A 22,125-nucleotide genomic window follows, 5' to 3' on the forward strand; every position below is an offset into this window, starting at 1 on the left:
AAATTTTAACAGAATCTAATATTAGAATTTTTACAACATTTACCATGTTATAGTGATTATAGGATGGGGAGTGTTATAACCTCTCTTAAAATACAATAAAGTCTGTAAATGAGACATTTAAATTGGCTCAAAGCATACTTCTTCCAAAGAGTACAAGCTCTTGTCTTCATGGTCAGTCATTCCCCAGTGATAAGAGAACAAGGGCATTTAGGGCTTGGGCTTTGAATGTTCTGGTGCCCCAGTCCTTCAGGCTCATGGGCGATAGGTAAATTGCAGTACTAAATGTAAGGAGTTGTTCTCTAGAAAATGCACAAGATGCAATTATTAGAAGGAAGACAAAACCAGGTTAGCAGAATGGTTAAGTTGACCAAATTTTCCTTTGCTTGGCTTTCCCTGCCCCCAAAGAGCCTATCACGTTTCTTGTTAGCGCCACTTCCTTGACCTTTGGTCCAACCATGAAGCCTCGAGACACTGTGCTTTGCATACCAGCCAGGCATCTTCCCACAGCTACCTCATGTTTGCCTATGTGCACTGCCACAAGCCAAGGAATGGCGGGGGTATCAGAAGCTGAAATAGGCAAGGAAGGAGCTTTCCCCTACACGTGTCAGAGGAAGCATGGCCCTGATGTCACCTTGGATTTGGACATCTAGCCTCCAGAACTACGAGACAATAAATTCTGTTGTTCTAAGCCACCCAGTTTGTGGTACTTTATTACAGCTGTAGCAGTCCTAGGAAACTAATGCATGGATTACACTTATTGTGTAAGTCGTATAAATACCTGTTACTTAAAGTTAATACTGAACTGTTGAACTCTAATGAACTAGGCTTTCTCAAACTTGTTTGACAATGAAGTCCTTTTTAACGTACTTCCTACTAACATCCAGCAGAGCAAATGTTCTTTGAAACAGGGACCTAACGCAGCCCATTTTTCCCCACCTCCATACTTTCACTTGGGCCACTTCCTCTAAGAATTAGCTCCATTTCTATCATTTAAAGTAATTCAAGTTTCTCTTATCTACTGCCTCCATCATTAGGTATTTATTAATTCCTCAAGTAATTCTTTTAAAGTGCTTAATATATTTCTCTTATGAATTTGTTGCCTATTTACCTTTATTGTTCCCTATTCTGTGGTAAGTTTCTTGAAGTCAAGAAACATGTCTCACAGATCTTTATATAGCCTATATGTGGTGATTCCTAACTCACAAAAAGGGACCAGAAATAGCTTCGGTGGGCTTCAGGCTAAGACTTTCCTTTCTCTTAATCCCCATGGCCACCTACAGGTGGAAATTCTGACCCACGCTGGTGTGGATATCTTGCCTTGGCATGCAGGTTGTAGTACTGGTTGCTCAGGGGTCCTTCCTAGTTGTTCATTCCGCTACCACTATGCAGTGGCTTTTATCAGTTACCAGATTTACAATGTTTCATGAGCATCTATTATATAGGTCACTATGCTGGAAGCTATGGCCCCAGGATTTTTTCGTTCTCACAACAATCCTGTGATTTTTACATACTGGAAACTTGAGTCTCATAGAAGTTGAATAATTTGGACAAAATCATATAACTAGTGAGTACCACGTTGAATATACAAATCCAGGCTGGTCTTACTCTAGACTCTTATATTTTCCAGTCTATTATATTGCTTCTATTTCAAAACTACTCAGTGGTCAAAGTAGAATCTAAACAAGCAGGATTACTAATTAAATTCAATAAATAATAAACAATACACTTTGCCATATCTTTGGACTTCTCATTTAACTGAATCTTAAGGCTCCAAGTTCATTAACTTTAATTCTCCTGCAGCAAAGAAGAAGGCTTTCAAAATAAGCTAGATTTTAACAATATTTAAGAATTTGCTTCAAAATTTAGTAGCATAGGATGGTTACAAAGCACGAAGGAAAAAATACAAGCTACATGAATGTTTTCCATCTGCTATAATCCTCTAGTAGGACATTTGCTTGTGGTATATCCATTCATTCATCTTGGCAATCAAACACATTGCCTGAAGACCCCGTATAGAGCATCTTACAAAATTTCCAAGAGTGCTAACATTAACTACTTGCTTTAAGTTTAAAGCAGGGATGAAATATGATTTATTTGAGAAAAGTTATTTAAAAACGTACCCTGTCATCAACTTACCTCCATGACCATACCTTCTGTGCCATGTAAATTCTAAAAAAATTTAAAAAAATAAAATTTAATCACAAAGCAGTTCTTCAAGTTGTAGATTCAAACATTACTCAAATAGCTGAGATATTAATTAATGAAATGAGATTATTGGCTCTTTGCTATTAAGGTTGAAGTATCACCATACCTTTGCAAATATTTATTTTCTTATCTTTGTATTTTTAGAGTTGTAGCACTTAAAATTTATGGTCAACAGAATTAGTATGGATTTTCAGTATTAATAAAATTATTTTTGTTTCATTTTATTCATAAAAGTAAGACAGCCATAATAACCTTACCACAAAAATTTTCTTTATTACACTTGCATAGCATGTATGCATATATATGCATATAATTATATACGTGTGTCTGTTATGTGTGGATAATTACTGTGGTTGTATCAGTATCATTAATATTCTTAAGTATTGATAAAATTATTGTACCTTTTGATTCTGAAGTTATCATAAGAAAATTACTCCCCCAAATAAAATAGCATTTTTATGTCCTTAATAATAAATAAGAAACACAATAGGACACCTATCTCAAGTTCATCATTAAAGCGATCAGTAGGGATTGATAAATGAAAATGAACTCCATCTATGTCTTGAACTTAATAGCAACTCAACAAGTACTGAGTTAATGTAATTGAGGTGAAAGTATGAGAAAAACTGATTGTTGGAAAATATGCTGCTTCAGATAAAAATACAACATATCTCTCCTTGTAGAAAATATTTCTGAATCTTTCACACTTGTTTTTGAAAGATAGAAATATAGTATTTGTCCTAAAACTATGGCATTCTTAAAACTGCTTTGTTATTCTTAATGTCCCTAGACACACTGCAGACTGTTTTTGAATTATTTTTCATAAGATTGACCAGCCAATAATAAAATTAAATTATAAGAACTTACAAATGTATTAATAACAAAGGTAACAAAAGCTTAAAACCCATTTTTTCTAGTTATTTTACTATATTTTACTTTTATGTATGCTAATGAGGTTATGTAAGTCTATTATATCTATACAGTGAACATACTATATAATGGTGAGATGCTGCATATTTTTTCCAACATCACATTAAATGATTTCAAGTTAAAATTGACAATAGTGGGAAGATTCACTCTCCAGGACTTGTCAAATGCTACACAGCAGAGATTTTTTTCCCCTCCCAGAGATCCAGATTTTAAAAATTTATCAACACATCACTATGTAAGACTGATTGACTAAATCTTATGAAGTTTTAATTGAAAGTTAAAAAAAAAAAAAGAAGGTCAACCTTAATATATATATAGGAATTTACTTGTCTGATCCAGGTATCAAAAGAAAATGTCTATTCTAACTTCATACATCAGATTCAGTGAAGTGAACAGCATATTGATTATGCTGACAATTTATGCAGATTGTGCAAAGGCTATTTCTTACCTGACAGACAAGTTGTAAACGATATTATCACAAGGTGACTGATCAGCAACCACATTTTCATCTTGTGTCCAGTAGAGGTTGGGTTTGATTTTCAAAAAAAAAAAGCTTTAGCTTTATGGCAGTTGGATAATATTACACACCTGCATAAAGAGAAGAGAAAGAAAAAGAAAAGGAAGGGGAAATGTTCATCATTTGAAATCAACGTTACCAATTCTTTTGGGAGTTTGAGATTTACAAATGTTAACCATTATATATAAAAATAGATAAAAAACAAATTTCTTCTGTATAGCACAGGAATCTATTTTCAGTATCTTGTAATAACCTTTAATGAAAAAGAATATGAAAATGAATATATGTATATATATATGCATGACTGGGACGTTGTGCTGTACACCAGAAATTGACACATTGTAACTGACTGTACTTCAGTAAAAAAAATTACTGATTCTTTTTTATTTTATGTTTCTTCTTTGTAGAATGCATTTTAGTTTATTTAAATATATTTGTAAACACCGTGCTATAATAAAAAGAGTCGATCTGGTATCAGGGCTTTAGCTACCTCTCGGTATTGACACCATATGAAACATGAGCCAGTCACTCAGTTGGTATGTTTCAGTTTTTAATTTTCCAACAATTGAATATAATATCATTTTTACAAACAGCACAGTTGTGAACATTTCAATGCCAATCATTTAAACTGAAGATTAAATTTACTTGAAGGGCTAGTAGAAAGATTTAACTAGAGATATGTTTGTGTAAGAGCTTTGTAAACGCATAAACACTATACAAGAGTTATATGTTGGCATTACGTGTTGGTGGCTTGAGAAAAATTTTTGCCAGAAAAGTTAATTTTTAATGTTAAAATATATTGATTACTAATATATTCATTTCCTTTCCCTTCCTTCACTTTTTTCTTTTATTCATTCAACAACATTAAATAATTACACTTCATATGGCAGCAAGGGAGAATCTAGGATTTGTGTGGCCAAATCTTTACAATTTGGAGAGCCACCTCTAACGACAAGAAGATAAAATTACTGATATAAACCATGCAGCAGTCTAAATAAAATATCTTGCTTTTATAAATTTTGCAAAATCTTCTGACCACATGACCACATCGGTGAGGTTTGAGGCCTTGAAACAGCCGCCTGTAAGTGAAGGGCCCCATGACTTAGCTTCATCATCTTTGTGGTAAGTCCCTCCATGACCAAGCATACAGATGAAGGAATCAAAAAGAAAGACATGGTCCACTTGCCCTTGTGAATTTCACAGGTCAATAAGAACACTGACATTTACACAAGTCAGTGCGATGAGATAGCTGTTTGGATCTATAGGCTATGAAACTTGGAAACATGTTCATCATTTTAATTGAAAGCATTGTCAAATACATCGCAGTGAGAATGGGCTGCATAAGACTGTGAATGTGACCTGATTACTGTCAAAGTGTTCAGTAAACATGAGCAATTATTCTGCTCGGCCTTAGGCCCATCGGGCCATAAGGCACAACAACATGGCACTTGTTTATTATTGTGTCTCTAATGCGTGGCACATAGAAGTCATTCGATATATATTTATTGAATAAATGAAGAAATGAACGGACCATTCCAGAACTTGCCACAAACAAACTGAAATTTAAGTTTAGTTCCTTTAAAATAAGACTAGGATGCTGACAACAGGTCATCAAGGAATATCTCCTACTGGGCTTTTGGTCTTTGTTAGGGATTATTGCTGCTTATAAATATTATCCTAGAAGAGGATATTCTAAGTAGCAATATTTTAAGGCATTTTTAATAGACGCTTTATTGTGTGTTGTTGGAAGTCTCTGTCTTCCAATTTGAATATGTACACTCTACTCAGAAGAAAAAGTTTTTCATTATTTTGAGCCTCTCTGGGTCATAACACAGTACCTTTCCCTTCGCTCAAAAATATTGCCTATTTCAATAGGATGGTGAGTCATCATCCTGGAAGCATGTATTTTATTGTATTTAATGGGTTCCTTGCTGTTTGAGTATAAAAGCATCTCTCACATCTTGTTCACATGTTTGTTTTCTGCTGCTGATTTGTTCTCTGGGGTCAACAGTTATCCCATCATTTGTGGCTCCCTGACCCCCTCCCCTTGGCGGTGCAGTACAGAAGAGTGGCAGCAAGGCTGAGCCCAGGCTTCCTGATGCAGAAGAATTGCTCCTGTTACTTCTCCCCTGAGGATCTACCACTCAGTAATCCACAGCCAGCTTCCAGCTCCCAGCCCCCATGGGCCTGAAAGTGTTGCAGCAAATGAAGAGGCAGAGGAAGAAAAGAACTCTGACAAAGATGTGCCAGTTAAACGAGTAGACATGCTTCATCTCGATAACCAAAAGAACAGAATGACCAGACCCGGGAACCCAAGGATGCATTCCTGTCCCCACTCCGTGCTGTGCTGGCCACCTCCCTGGTTTCTCCCACATTCACCCTTGGTCTTACACCAGATACTGGAGATGCTTCATCCCACAGCCCATCACAGCTCTATAAGGTGTCTAGTGACTGGTGTTTCCCTAACATATATTTGCACTATATTAATTTCCAAAGAATTCAACTTCTTTTCTCTGGCATCTTCTGCTAAGTCTCTTACTCATGTATTAAGACAACAACAACCACCTAAATGTCCATCAACAGATGACTGGATAAAGAAAAGAAGTTGTGATATATTTATGCAATGGAATACTACTCAGCCATAAAAAATAATAAAATGATGCCGTTTGCAGCAACATGGATGGATCTGGAGATTGTCATTCTAAGTGAACTAACCCAGAAAGAGAAAGAAAAATACCATATGATATCAGTCATATGTGGAATGTTTAAAAAAAAAAAGAAAAAAGAAAAAAGAGGACACTAATGAACTCATCTACAAAACAGAAACAGTCTTGCAGACATAGTAAACAGTCTTATGGTTACCAGGGGGAAAGGGGGTGGGAAGGGATAAATTGGGTGTTTGAGATTTGCAAACAATAACCACTATATATAAAAATAGATTGAAAAATCAAATTTCTTCTGTATAGCACAGGGAAGTACATTCAATATCTTGTAATAACTTTTAATGTAAAAGAATATGAAAATGAATATAGGTATATTTATATGTATACGTGTGTATATATATATACACACACATGACTGGAAAATTATGCTGTACATCAGAAATTGACTGACTATAGATCAATAAAAATCATTTTAAAAATATAAAGAAATGTACGAAGACATTCCCTCTTCTCTTCCTTCATTCTCCTTCTTTCTTTTCACACTTGTCTTGCTCTAACTTCTGTCTCTTTACTTTAGACCATGTTATGGCTCTCCTTTGAGAAATTTGGTCCATAACTCTATATGCATTTTTCTGCTGTAGACAAATCATCTAACCCTTCTCCTGTTTAGTTCTATCATGGGTTAGCTCATATAAATTATTCAAAAAAGCTTCAACAATACATTAGCAAACATTTAACAACTAACAATTATTCACAGAATATTTAGTACTGCTATATAATCCAAGACTGTTTGATCAAGACCAGCAAATCTAATATTTCATTGAACCGATGCTTATGAAAGCATTTACACTGAGAGAGAACAAAATCTTAGAAATACCGATAAAACATAATATATATTAGTAGATGGTCATATCTCTATTTTATACAGAAAAAAAGATTTGAGGGGATGTCATGGATCTATCCTGATTATCCTCAACAAAGCTCATGAAAGGATATGTTAAAAAAAATTTTAACCTAAAATTTTACTTATAGTATACATCACTCTGCTCTGGTTCTGAAGAGCATTTGCTGTAAAGTTCTATTTCCAGAAAACGGAGGAAGCTTGTTGGTATTGGTGTTGGTGTTGGTGTTGAGCACACATTATCTTAGGGGAAGAGTCATCAACGTCTCTTAGTCTAGATTTTAAAATCAAAGGACATTTTATCCTTAGACACAATCCGAAATTCTGCCCCTGCTGTACAAGTCACTTCACCTTCCTGAAGTGTCAATCACCTAGTCTGCAGAATGGAAATCCAAGTTCATTTTTCAGAAGATTATTTTGAGGACTAAATCATGTATGGTTATGGATACATGTGTGTGTGCAAGTAAATGCCCTTTGATATATGTACACAATAGAAGTGAAAACATTAAAGTGAAATTAACTGAAAATTTTCAGAAATAAAATTAGTTTGGAATTTTAAAAATGTGAATCCTTTAGAAAAGGGATACAATATATTAAAAAAAAAACTAATCCTTTAGAAAGGGGATTCTATATATACTATACATTAAGCACTTTTGGATCAACTTCATACTGCTCTATTTAATTTTCAGATTATTAAAAATAGTTTAAACATAGGAGGCACAACTCCCTCTAGTTACATCATTGCATACTTTGGATGTTCTTTTCCAGCCTCACACTGACTTCTTTAAACTCCATCATCAAATTATTATTGTTTCAGTTTAACAATTTTTCTGCAAAATAATTAGCAGTGTTTTAGCAGCTGACTGCTATGATTAAATATATTTAGTAAAAATTTCTGAAGAACATGCTGTTCTAAGCCAAGGAATAACAGTACACACCCAAGGAAAACATTCCAGTTTCTGAAAATGGTTATAAACAGTATCCTTTTCTAGAACAGAGTCATAACGCTGCTCAACTAACAGGTAGAATGTGATGGTCCTCAGACTGCAACCACCTTAGCTGCTGAAACAGCCTGTCATTTGGTTGTGTGTGAAGTATATATAAAAAGAGGAGCAATATAATGCATTTCAATAAATATAACATCATTAGATGTTATATAGTGACTTCGAAACTGCTGAGGGAAAAATAATCTGAAGGCTTTTTGAAGATACAGGTACTAACTGAGTGCTGATTACACATCCTGCATTTTACAGAACAACTGGCTGCTCATATTTTTAGGTAATTGGATTTATGATTAAATTAATTACTTGTTTATTTTGAAAGAGATGTAATGCATGCAGAGGAACTTAAAACTAATGGAACCCTGTCTATTTTTAGGTTTTTTAAAAAACTTCATAGTGGCTTTCCATATTGTTTTCCCTAGTGGCTGCGTCAATTTACATTCCCACCAATAGTGGAGAAGCGTTCCCTTTTCTCCACATCCTTGCCAACATTTGTTATTTGTGTTCTTTTTGATGATTGCCATTCTGACAGGTGTAAGATGATATCTTATTGTGATTTTGATTTGCACTTCCCTGATTATTAGTGATGTTGAGCAACTTTTCATGTTCTTGTTGGCCATCTGCATTTCCTCTTTCGGAAAAATTTCAGTTCTTCTGCCCATATTTTAAATGGGTTGTTTGTTTGTTTGCTTTTTAGTTGAAGTACAGTTGATTTTTTTAAAAGGCTAAAATTAAAAAAAAAAAACACCTCTATTGTTCGTTATCACTGACATGCTCCATCCTGTTTGCCTATAGAACCACCAAGCTCCAAGTCCAAGATGGATTCACAGTTTCCAAGGCATTAGCCTGATGTGACCCGCCTTGTCGCCAACAGTACCCATCATGCACCGACACCATGACACTTCTGATCCCGACTAAATAAGGACAAAAATCTCTCCTTCCTTCAGGAAGGTGGAGTTGGGATGTGTGAAAGAAAAATACTGCAAACCGTATCAGTCAACAAAGAATGCTGAAGCCATCAAGTCATCAGCAGCTGCCGCCACCCCCCAGTGAAGACAAGCCTGCAGCCCAGCCTCTGCAGCCACTCACAATGGTGCACCCTGAGGGGACTCAGAATAAGAAAGGTCAGGATACTGGCCCTACATAGCTAGGTGCTTGTCAAAGGAATGAATTCAATGAACCCAAATGTTTGCTTCCTCCCATACATAGAAAAGCGCTAAATTCTTTAACTGGTTTTCTTTAGATAACAAGTAATCTTTTGTTGTTCCAACTCCCTGGACTTTGTAGTAAAGCTCCTATATATCCTGGCTCCTCCCCTACCTCTTCGGAGCAGTCCCTCAGGCTGTCATCCTGGCTTGAGCCCTCCCACCAAATAAAATGTAACTCTCAGCTTTTAGGCTGCCCCTTTATTTCAGTCGACAGATGAAAATTAGGGAATACAACCCCAAACCCTTCCCTCCCAGTGAATATTCTGCCCATTAATTTTTACACTCCATGTAACCAACTTGCCAAAGAAACTCAGGGCAGCCACTCACCTGCGCCTGCCCGCTCTCCCCTTGAGAGTGTACTATCCATCCCTTAATAAATCCTCATTTTACGTTCTTAAAAAAAAGAAAAAATAGAAATAGTAATAATAAGCAAATCAGGTAATATAATTTCTTGATTATCTGCAACTCCAAAAATTATTAATTCAGTCAATGAATAAGGGAGGAGCTGCTTTATCAAGCAAGACTCAAAACTCAGACATAAGTGTGTGGAATGCCACTCAACCTCTTTTCCATCAGTGTATTAATAAAAATCAATGAAGGAGAGAGAGATGTCATTGTCAGAGGATGCTAGGCTGACCTCCCCCACAAACACATCAAAAATACATCTGCATGTGGAGCAACTCTTGGCAAGAACAACCTGGAGACTAGCAGAAAGGCACTTTTACAACAAAGACTTTAAAGAAAGATACATATAAAAGGCACAGACCTCCAGGAAGGCACAGACCTTTGACATTCTGTTTTAAATAACAAAGAAGAGTCATTGACTCTTATTGTATCAGTACTTAAACCGATGACTGATTCCTACCTGGATAATTTAGGGACTTTTTTCTAGAAACAGCATAAGAGAATCATTTTTTTTAATGCACTCCAATTCAATTAAAACAATTCAGTATTTTTGAAACACATATAAGAGGATGTCATTGAACGTTTGTGCAATTTAATCACTTTTTTTTATTGTGTGTTGTTTAAAGACCAAGAAATTTCTTTCATTTTCTTTGTCAAATTTAAATAAAATAATCATATAAAGGTTACTGGATGGTAATTTATAATTAATCATTCATTTATTCCATACGTATTTATGAAGTATCTACCAAATTGAGACATTTTGCAGCAGCAGCCTATGTATTGGTAAATCAAAGGCATAGATTCAGGGAGGAAATTTCTGGGTTATAAATGCCTCAATAGAAGATTATCTTATTCCTTTTTCTATTCCTGACATGATGTCTTATCCATTGAAGATACTCAGTTTAATATCTGTTAAATAGATTTATTGAGCTATTACTAAAAGCAAATCACTGGTCTATGTCTGACTCACAGATCCAAGCAAGCAGGAGGAAGCAGCAATAGTAAAAGCATAAAGGAGGAAAGTAAATGTCAAATTCAGAGAACTCTGAGGAATTTACTATGGCCAGAGCCTACACTCACAGGATCATTTAAGAAAGATAAGTGGAGAGAAAAGTACTGTCAAATTATGCAGCCCTCAATGTCATGTGTTGAACTTTTGGTTTCTTCCACAGTAATTTTCCACTGCTGAATTGTTCTGCAAGAAGATTATCATGGTAATATTTAATACTAACTGCTTTGGCTGAAGACCACTCTGATCTGCAGGCTCCTTTTCAGTGTGCCCATGATCAGAACAGACACTGGTGAAATTCCCTAACTCTTGCATCCTGATGCTCTCACAGCATCAAGTTCTCAGGTTTATAGTGACAATATGGTCTTGAATTATACAGAGGGGTTTACCTCTTTTTATTCAAATTTGTATCAAAGATTAATTAAATTGCCGGGAAGGCAAGAATGGATGTCCCTTCATTTATATGAAATTACAGAACAAATTTGTGGACTTTTTTAAAAACTGAAATCTGAAGAAAAGGGATCTATAGCTTCTGAAAATAATTTTATTCTCTCTAATATAACTAATCATTTCTATGTATCAAACCCAAGTCTTATCAATCAGCAAATACTGATTGGGTACCTCCTATGTGAAAGGCCCTATACGAGATCCAGATGGAAACAGAAGCAGAGGCAAATTTTCAAACTTCAGAAGCTTTGAGTCTAGTTAGGCACAAGGATCAGGGCAATCTCTACGGCTCTCCCTTCAATCCCTGCTACCAAGAAGAATCTTTGCCTATGCATTTATTATTCTAGTGAATATGTATCCAAATGTCTGAAACCTAGTGAATAATATAAAATTCAATTTGATCTTTACAAAATGTAACTTACTTACACTCTCTGCCTCAAAACTTATCAGTGACATGCTATCACTTCATAATTCATTCCACAAATATCTATTATCTATTGTATGCGCTACGTATTTACTATGTTATAGAAATAAAAAATCAATTATAAGTTCTTAGCTTAGTTGTTAAGATACCCACGTTCCATCACTTTTCATTCTGTAAGCCAGGCTCTGTTCTAGAAGCTTAAGTATTAACTCAAGTCATCGTCACATGAGCTAATAATATAGTTACCACTATTAACCTCAGTTTTGGATGAGAAGACAAAAATTTTTCCTCTATTTCAAGACAGATCAAGATGATTTTTATAAGAAAAGCTGTCCTCTGACAAGATCTTCCTATGAGGTCCTCTTCCTGGTCTAAAATCTTGGAGCAGTTGTTTGACTCATTCACTGATACCTTATTGCTATGTTCTTGCATGTCTTCCAAATGCAAGGCCACTTCCAACCGAATAGAAGAAAATTTGATTAGAAAACATTTAAATACAATTTAAGAGGTTGAAAAAAAATTGTTCTGGAGAAGTGATTTCTTTGCCAAAATCTAATATTTCTGATAGGATTTGGTAACTTATGAGGACAGTAAGCAGAGTAAAATATCTATCATACTATTCTAGGAAATCTGTTCATATAGTATTTTAGATTTTTGCATTATCAAAAGACAATGAGATTGAGAGACTGGAGTCTCGATAAAGTCTGACTCATTCATATAGCTAGTTCATTTGGGGCAAATTATTCCAGCATTTGTCAAATAGGAATACTAACAATAATGTAATTGTGAGAATTACTTGAAAAATGTACACAAGGCACCCAGCCCATTTTTCATCAATCCTAAATAGACTAGAAGTTAGGGAAAGGAACGTACCTTATACATATATTCATACTCTTATTGGGGTTTAAATACTTTACACAGAGAGTGTGATTAATGAACATATATGCATTCACTTCTGTGTTGTGCGTGTGTGTGTGTGCGTGTGCGTGTGTGTGTTTAGTGCCACAGATGGTTTAGATGTCACAGAAGAAAACTGATAACTAAAAGAAGCAGCACTAATGTGTTTTTTAATATTGGAAATATGATCGTGGTCCTCCTCCTTCAATGACTGCCCATGAAATTTAAAAAAAAAATTTATCAAAATAGGCCACAAGGTTCTGCCTGATCAAGTTTCTGCTAGCCCATCATGTACTTTTTATCTAGTTCTTTTTCACTTCTCAGGTTGCAACTTAAATGTACTTTCCATAGAGGGGCTGTCTCTGGATTCTCAACTGCAGTCAGGTTTTTCTGTTGTAACTTCACAGCACCCTGCGACTTTCCTTCACAGCGAGTACTATAAACACTTATTCATGCCTGATCCCCCCCACCCCTTCCCAACCAACTGGTCTATAAGCTTCAAAATAGAAAGCCCCAGAAGCTACCATAATGCAGAATTACACAGGAAATGTTTAAGAAACAGTTTTTTTAAATCTCTGAATATGTAAATTAACAAATGCCTTGAGGCATCACTCTATTGACCTAAGGAAGCGTAATTAGCTAATACACATGCAACCCCTGAAGACATAAATTGACGAGACTGAAAAGTGATGACATACCAATTGCCCTTTCCCTTCTCCAATAACATTCTAACTGTACCACCATGTTAAATTGTCTTAGTGATCGTGTTTTGTTTTAAACCAGCCATAACATCCACAGTTTTTGTCTTTTCCACTTCACAGTATGGTCTAAAATTCAGTTAATGAGGGGCAGTGATTCTAATTATAGGCCCAGCTACCAAACTTTTAATGACCCTCTCTTCTACATTAAATGGATAAATAGGCAGTAGATTTCCTAAGAAAGGGTTGGAGTCTTATCGAGAATAACCCCAGAAGGAATTTTTAAATGCTTTAAGTTTTTACAGCTCCAGTCAAAATACTCTAAAGAAATTTTAAGTGACTGGCCCCATGAAGTGAATGTCTACTGGCCCAAGTCTCACCCCTAGTGGCATGATTTGTGCATGAAATCATGTGGTGAACTGAGAGGCAGTCAGGGCAGTGAGGCTGGTTCTTTATCCACATGCATTCCCCTCCCATGAAGGTTTTCCCCAGTTGCTAAGTCAAGGAAGCTAATCTCTTCCCTCTGATGCATCCCTCACAGGATTCAACCTTGTCTGTGGCGGGCCCCTTAGCTTGTTAGCCTCTTAACTCTCTTTATTAAACCGATAAAGTGCTTCTGTGGTTTCTCTGCCAAACTTGGAGGAAGTCCTGCTGCCGTCCCTATGAATCAGGCAATTTTACTTGAGAAAATACTTTCTATCTTTTCTCTGTTTCAGTAGTAGAAGTGTGAAAAAGAAAACACACACACATCTATTTGTTTGCATTTTACTTCATTAAATATGTTTCTTTAAAATCCTAGGGTCTAGAACCACAAGTTATGATTGCAAACCATACCCCAATTTATTCTTACATTTCTTAGAAATCTTAAGTCACCAATAAGTAATCATAGACCTGAATTATGTTTTCAATATTGTCTTTTAATACTCAAAATATTATTTTTTTACACTTAAACTAATGTCTCTGTAGAGTCCTTTTTAGGTCATTTTAGAGTCCTGTGCAGGTTATTTTACCGTATTTCTATAGGAAATTAGTAACTGATTTTTGAGAATGTGGATGATTTTTAATGTGTATACATATAGGGAAACCAACAGTACTATCACAGTTGCTTTCACCTATAAAAAGTGTGTAATAGAGAACAAGAACATCTAAATTATCACACAGTAAATTTAATCAGGATATAAATAAGGCTACAACTTACTGCTACACATTAGGATTAACGGTTCTTAACCTCTTATGGTCATAAGCTCTTTTGATTATCTCGTGGAATCTACGTAACATCGTCCCTAAATAATGTAAACTCACACACAACATTTGATAGCCTGATACCATGTTGAGACCACAGAATTAGATTTAAAATGCCATGAGGATAAGGACCATGGCTGGCTGTACTGTCCGTTGGTTTATCCCAAGTGCTTTCCACAGTATCTGAAACATGGAAAACGCTCATTGAACACTTGTTCAATGAATTTAACACTACTCTGGAAGCTTAGACAGGTACAGTTTAAAATGAAGTAAAAATCAGATTTCAATGATTATAAAAGAGAAGGCAAAACTATTATTTGCAAACAGCATGATTATATACCAGAGTAGCAAAGAAAATGGATTTAAATGAAATAGTAGAATTAAGAGAGTTCACCAAAGTGGTTAAGTAGAAGAGACATATAAACTAAACAATGGTTTTCTTGTGTACCAACAATAACTACTTAGAAATAAGAAAAATAAAGCCACTATTTACAATATTAACAAACACATAGTTAATTACCTAGTCATGCTCTTACTAGTATGAAAAATAAAAGGCTATAAATATCTATTGATAGATCCAAAAGAATCACTGAAAATTAGAGAAATAAGTCATTTACTCTAAGAAGACTCAGTATTATTGAATGTTTCCAAAATCGTGTACTTTCAATAAAAAACAAGCTATCTGAGCTTGACAGAATGTCTCAATTTCATTAGAGGATTAAAAAAATGGATGAAAGGATATTAAGAACATTTGGAAACAAATAATAACTAATGCCCCCTTCACAGTTACCACTAACCACTTTAAATATATTTAATCCTCATTTAATCTTCACAGTAAATCTTCAAGGTAAATGCTATAAATATCTCAATTTTACAGATAGAGGAATTAAAACACAAAGAAGTGAAGTAATTTACCTAAGGTCACACAGTTAATTAGTTTGGGCACTGAGATTCACACCTAGTCAGTCTAGCTCTGGAGTCCATGTGCTTAAATACTGTGCCAAATTATTTCCCAAGGCTAATAAAATGAGACAAAATTCAGCAGACAGAATATCATAACAAAGCTCCATTAGTAAAAGTGTGATGCTTTTCTAGTATAAACAGATTCAATAAGAGGCAGCATTTTCTGAGCATTTACTATGTATCAAGCACTTTAGATATGTCACTCACCCCTCACGATAACCCTGTGATATAGACTCTTTCTTTGTGTTCATTTTAGACATGACAAAAGTGAGACACAGATTAAGCAAATTGCCAAACATGGTGGTTTTAGTAAGTAGTGGAACTGAGATTTGAACCCAGGCTTACCTTTTATACTGCTTATATTCTCTATCTGTAAAAGTGCTAACAGATAAATATATAAAATATGATTTAATAAAAGACACTAAGGTAATCAGATAGCTAGATGAAAAAAATCAGCAAATGTTCTAATTTTGTTTTATACATCAACATAAACTCAGATGAATTAAATGTAGAAATATAAAAATCAAACCCACTTTAAACAACTAATAGAAAAAAATAAATATACCAGTCCCTGAATAGAAGAAAACACAAAGAAGAATTTTTAAATTGCATATATTAAAAGGTATGAACAAATTAAAAAGTCAAAATATAAACTGGGGAAAAGCTTCAAAAAAATTACAGTTATGAGGAGCTCATAGCAACAGATATAAAAAAATATTAAACTCACAATAGGTAAATGGATGAAGGGCATGTTTAGAAATGTATTTCAAATACTAAATATGAATGACTAATATATTAATCAAAATGCAGAGTCTTAAAAATTCTATGTATATTATATTTGATTAAATTTGCACAGCATTAAACACAATAGTACTCAAAATTGGTATAGGTGCAATGATTGAATTTTCCTATATTGCTACAATAAGAAGTAATTAAGAAACTCTTTAGACAAAATAATTTTGTAGTACGCATTAAGTTTTAAAATAGTTCAGATATTTTGATACAGTTATTTTCCATAGAGAAATCTATTCCAATTAAGCAACTTGAGTTATTGACAATATATTACAGTAATATGATGAAATATTAGGAAGGTCTTAAAGTTATGCTTGCAAGTGCTTCATAATAATCAGAATCAGACTCAGAAAAAGCTTATACTATAATATTACGTGAAAAGGCAGGACTAAATATTATAGAGTATGAACTCAAACATACAAGATATAAAAAGACTCTCAATCAAATAGAAGGCAGGAAAGGAGAAAAAAGAGAAAAGAAACAATAAGGGCAGTAAAAAATAAAACAAAATAAGAATTTAGAAATACATCAAGGTACATAAGGAATTACAATAAATATAAATGGATTAAATTAATTTACCTGCTAAAAGGCAAGAAGCATACTTTAAGAGAAAAAAAAAAAAACAAATTAAAAAACCCTACCTAACATGTACTGAGTATTTAGAAGAAATAAAATATGAAGAAATAACATCAAAATATGGTTATTTCTGTGTGGTAGCATTATGGATGATCTTTCTCTTCTTTGTATTTTCCATATATCCACATTTTCCTCTGATGATGGATATATCACTTTGATACAAAATTATGATTAAAGCAAAAATTAAGACAAGTTTATTTTTCATTTAAGTGTATTTCTTTTTAAAGTGATTATTTTGACAAAAGATTATTATACACTTATGATTTTATCCTTACACACCAAAAAAAAGAATACCTGGATGTTTCAGTGTAGCATAAATAAACCAAAACTATTTCCAAAATGAAACTATTTAAGTGAAACTATAACCAATTCCCTCTGGTTACACTTCAACAGATTATTTTTCTACTTTTTAAATCAGGACGTCCTACCACTTTTTTGTTATGGGATGGTAGACAGCTCTGTAGGAGATTTCATCTTCAAACTGTGTTTCCTAGCAACACTCTTTAAGCCAAAAGTGTCTTTTTTATATCAATCACTTCCATCTGTGTAGAATGCTTAAAAACATCTCTTTCATCCTGTGAATAAACAATGTGAATTAGGCTAGCAGGCAGCTGCAAAGGGAGAAAAGGATATCCATTCTGTAATCACTGGAGTTCTCTTACTCACTTTGGAACACCATACTGCCTGTGCTGTAAGTTTGGGGAAATATATTTGAATTTTTTCACTCATAGTTCTATGATTTCAGTAACACCTTGATTTGTCAAGGCTTTAGACTGAAAAAGAACAGAAACCATAACTATGTCATTGCCATTTTCTCAAGACCCACCCACTAATAGCCACTGACATAGCCACTAATCCTAAAGAATACGTTTAACTTACAACATCAGCCTTCTCATTAGATCAGTCACTCTCTATCTTAAGTACAAAGCAGAATCGCTCGGAAATCCTTTAAAACATGCTCACGCCCTGGTTCAAAACCCCAGCTATTCTCTCGGAAGTGAGGCTTGACTAAAAGCTCCCCAGGTGGTGGTATCATAAAGCCTGAACTGAAAGCCACTGCATTATTACAGTGTTCACAGTACCAGTGTCTGTTTCCCTGACATAGTGCAACACATGCAGTAAGGGATGAATAAAACTTGCAGAAAAATGAATGAAGGATGATCCTCAGGCATATCTCAAATATATCAATTTATGCATTGATTTGCTACAATTAGTCAAATGTAAATTTCAAATAATAAAACCATAAAGAACCCAAAATGAAGAATCAGTGCTTCACAAGTTAAAAGCAAGTAAGAAATGAAGACATAGTTTCAAAATGACTTCATTTTACTATAAACTATTTTACTTATACTAAGTATGGAGTATGTTAAATTCAAACCATTTTAAAGGGAGATTATGTGCACATGTGTGTTGAAAGTTATATGAGCTTTAGAAGGGTGTTCATACCACATGGGCTTATTGAAGATGGAATACTATTTTAAGCTCTAACATACCACTAAATGTGGCACTGATCCTAAGGAGTGAGCAAGAGGGGAAAGAGGTCCAGATGGGACTGTGTCCTCTGATGGAGTTAGTTCCTATGGTCCTAGAGGAGAGAAGCTCTGGAATAGTGTTCATACCACTCAGTTTTCTGTGTTGCACATTCCAGCCAGTCTATTACTCTAGGAGAGTAAATGGGAAACCAAAAATCATCTGGAACACCATACCATTTATTTTGACTCTTCAGAGATTTAGGATTGTCTACTTTTATTGTTGCTATTGATGTTTCTTCTTGCATGTAACAGTCTTCAAATCAAATTAAGAAAAGTCACAAATACACTGATGAGCCTTATTTAACTCATGTGTTTAAATAATCAAAATTAATCTGAGAGTTTAAAGGATTTAAAAATGCTTGTTAGTTCAACTTGTTGCCCATTTTTTGATACTTACTTGACTCTTTTCTTGCCTTATCCAATCATAATCAAGGTTTACTCTTGGAAAACTGAGAAGTGACCCAAGCCTATCACAGCTTACTCTTGTTCTACCTCCATGTATCTTTCTGTCCCTCTGCCCTTTATCTCATCGCCTGGTGCCCATTGTAATGAGGCCTCATCTTCCTATCCTTTGTGTCTCTATTCTGCCCCACCTCTGAAAAAAGTTCTCTGATAATTTAAAGTAAGTTATATATGACATAAAATCATTTCACATATCCAGAAACAAATCACACACTTGGGGCAAAATAGTCTAGACTAAATATATAGAAAGCAGGTCAATTTCTTCCCCCACTACAAATGCCTGATTTGTAAAATTAGTTTTATCAATTTTTACTTTATAATCAGACTCCATTAACCAGAGCTTAAACTAGGAAAAAAACTGGACAAAATGGTTGCACCAATTGCCTACTTAAGATCTGCATGAGTGAATGTGATAGTATTTTAAAACAAAATGTTACTGATCTGGTAACTGTGAAACTCTTATGCTATCTAATTTTGATTTCCTGATTACTCTTAAGAAGGAACGAAGCACTTTTGTTAAGTCAATAGCTACAGGAATAGTTCACTAAAGCCCTGGGGTGTTTTAAATTTTTGTAGTGAAACCCAACCACGTTATTTCTCAGACCTAAATATTTATTAAACAGATCTCTTAGGCATTTGTTTTCGTGTAGGGGTGCCATGCAAAAAAAATGACTGAAATCTTAAGAATGCAACAGTGTGAAAAAGTTTGGGAACCTATGGACCACAGTATAACTCTAAATCCTGCATAACTATGATAATAGCTACTATTGGATTAGCTAATGGACCAACAAGCTAACCATCATCATCATCACTGTCGTCGTCATGATCATCACCATCATTACCATCAATAGCTAGTCAATTAACAAGTTACACAAAGTCATCCTTGAAAAATTTTGCATAATGATATTACCCTTTCCATTCTAATTTATATAGCTCAGATTCACACAACTTATAGCAATGGTATTTAGTCTTCCTGTCTCCTGGCTTGCTTTCTTCCAATTCATTCTACATACCGCTACTATACAGCAAACATGGAGTTGCATTTTGGCACCAAAATCCACATTGCATTTGCTTTCTCTCTCTCTCTCATATAAGAAATTTCCTCTGGGAAACAATCCTTCCTTGATTCCTATTCATGTAAAGGTGGGGGATGGTACATAAGCTTTTATGCCCAGAGCTCCTCATAATTTTGAGTTATTGAATTATTTTAGTCATAGGAGGTATGGTTCAAGGATAGACTTGTGGTAAATCTGTAATAATCCTGTCCTTTTAGCCACAATGATTAGCTCAGAGATGAGTTTGTGACTCAAGAAATTTCAAGCATAAAATACAGTAACTTTATGCAGGAGTTGAAAATTTCTCTTTCTTTTCTGCTGGACTTAATTCTGGGAGGATGTGAAGCCTAGAACTGAAAGAAAGTACCACAAGAAACCTGAGAAAGAAAACAGTGTCAAGAGGAAGATAAAAACCAATTCCTTATTAAATCACTCCCATGATATTCTAGCCCTGTTTACCTCTGAATTTTTCAGTGATAAGTGCCAAACCCCTTTCTTCCTTAGTCAGCTGTAGTTGGACTCTCTTTCCTAAGTGATTCAGTCTCTCATGATGTCATTTACTTGCTTAAGAGTAGATTCTTTTTTTTGCTCATAGCACCAATTGCAAATATCCTGGCTAGTGATTAAAATCTGTCTTTTCTAGAACTTTCCTTTCTTCATTATTTTAACACAAATCTATTTGCACCCTGAATTCTGGCTAAAGTAATTTACTGCTACTAAACCCTGAGAACCTGATGAATTTGCTTTACTCAGTGAATGTGTTCCCATACTCAAAAGAATGCTTTCCCATTTCCTCTTTAAACTAACCTACCCATAAGAACTCAGCAAAAGAGAGTCCTTCACCTTAAAGACTTCTAAATCTCGTAACTCACAACGATCTTTCAATCTGTAAAACCTAATTGATTCTGGATTTTTTGATATTCAGCAAATAGTTGTTGAAGTAATGAATATACTCTTAGTATGTATCAGCTAAATAATTTGCCTTTTCTTTATTGCTATTCTGTCTTCTCTCTCTCTTGCATAATATTTACTCTATTTATGAATATTTATTACACCAAGTAAATTTTCTCCTAAGTAGAACACTCTGTATTACACTACCTTTTGTCCCTTACAACAATGAGCAGTAAACTCTCCAGAGCACATGTATGATTACAGGTACTTTTACAAGTTGTATTCAGCTTATTTGATGACAATGCTATTTATTTTTAGGTAATTACTGCTAAGAATTTCTTGCTTGTACAGAGTTGACTAATTTTTTCTTTTTCTTGTTACAAAATTGTAAATGCTCAAAAGATAAACAAAATAGGAAGAAAACTGAACTCAAGTTAAAAGTCACAATATATGCAGAATTAATTGTGACTAAAAATGTGTGTATCTCTATGACCCTTTTACCCTCTCCTGTTACAGGAGAATGTATTTTCCTCCTCCATGTGGGAAATCAAGAAGAAGACTGAGAGGATTTTTCCTATTCCAGACTTCAGCTAATTTCTCCATATCCCTTCTTGCTTCCTGGAACATATGTCTTGTTATTTTGGGGTGGTTAACACTAGTCGTTACTCAATTCTAAGCTTCTCACTTCTTTCCTGATTTTTTTCCTCTTGTTCCTAATCTCCACATTTTGATTCATTTTACATAACATATAGAAAAAGGAGAAAGAAGAGGACCACTCTGGGGGCAGCATAAAATGCTTTAATTTATTTCTCTTCTTGAGAATCCCATACCTGGTATTTCTTCGAGCAGTAGGACCTTTGTTGTTTTCTCACAGTATTTTAATAAACTAAGGGATTCTGGAGAATATATACCAGAGAAATGGACTTTTTTTTCTATTGTGGGAAGAATATAGGAAAGTCCTTAAGAGAAATAGGAAATAAAATACTAATTAGGTAATTACTCTTCAAAGATGTTGATGAATATTCTATAAGAAAAGGGCAAAATGTGCTGTGTATAATATTTGATAAATGATTTAATATATGTAGTTAAGGTCATCACAGTGCTTCAAAATTTTAACTTGAAAAACCATTACATTGATTTAATTCCCGCACATGAGCCAACACAGTTTAATTATTAATCAATCTCTGAATAAACCAAGGCTGGGAGTTCTGACCTCACCAACCTTCAGACTTCCCAGTCACACTGAT

At 34.5% G+C, this 22,125-nt stretch overlaps 1 protein-coding gene and 1 long non-coding RNA gene across 6 annotated transcripts in view; one reads left to right on the top strand and one right to left on the bottom strand.

Moving 5' to 3' along the window:
* The window catches only part of CNTN1 (contactin 1), a 286,536-nt gene that overhangs the window by 131,113 nt on the left and 133,298 nt on the right, over positions 1-22,125 (bottom strand). For all 5 annotated transcript variants that reach the window (XM_006193665.3, XM_032493300.1, XM_014566827.2 and 2 more), the window contains 2 exons: positions 3,584-3,723; positions 2,137-2,169 (listed from right to left, as the gene is read on the bottom strand). In XM_006193665.3, the coding sequence (XP_006193727.1) occupies positions 2,137-2,169; positions 3,584-3,644 (94 nt within the window). In that variant the 5' untranslated portion in view covers positions 3,645-3,723. The remainder of the gene's footprint in view (positions 1-2,136; positions 2,170-3,583; positions 3,724-22,125) is intronic.
* On the top strand, positions 591-20,283 carry LOC116667651. The gene is made up of 3 exons (XR_004324590.1): positions 591-601; positions 13,234-13,238; positions 19,901-20,283. It is a non-coding gene; the product is annotated as an uncharacterized LOC116667651 (long non-coding RNA).

Source organism: Camelus ferus, chromosome 12 (assembly GCF_009834535.1).
Source record: "Camelus ferus isolate YT-003-E chromosome 12, BCGSAC_Cfer_1.0, whole genome shotgun sequence".
Lineage (NCBI taxonomy): Eukaryota > Metazoa > Chordata > Mammalia > Artiodactyla > Camelidae > Camelus > Camelus ferus.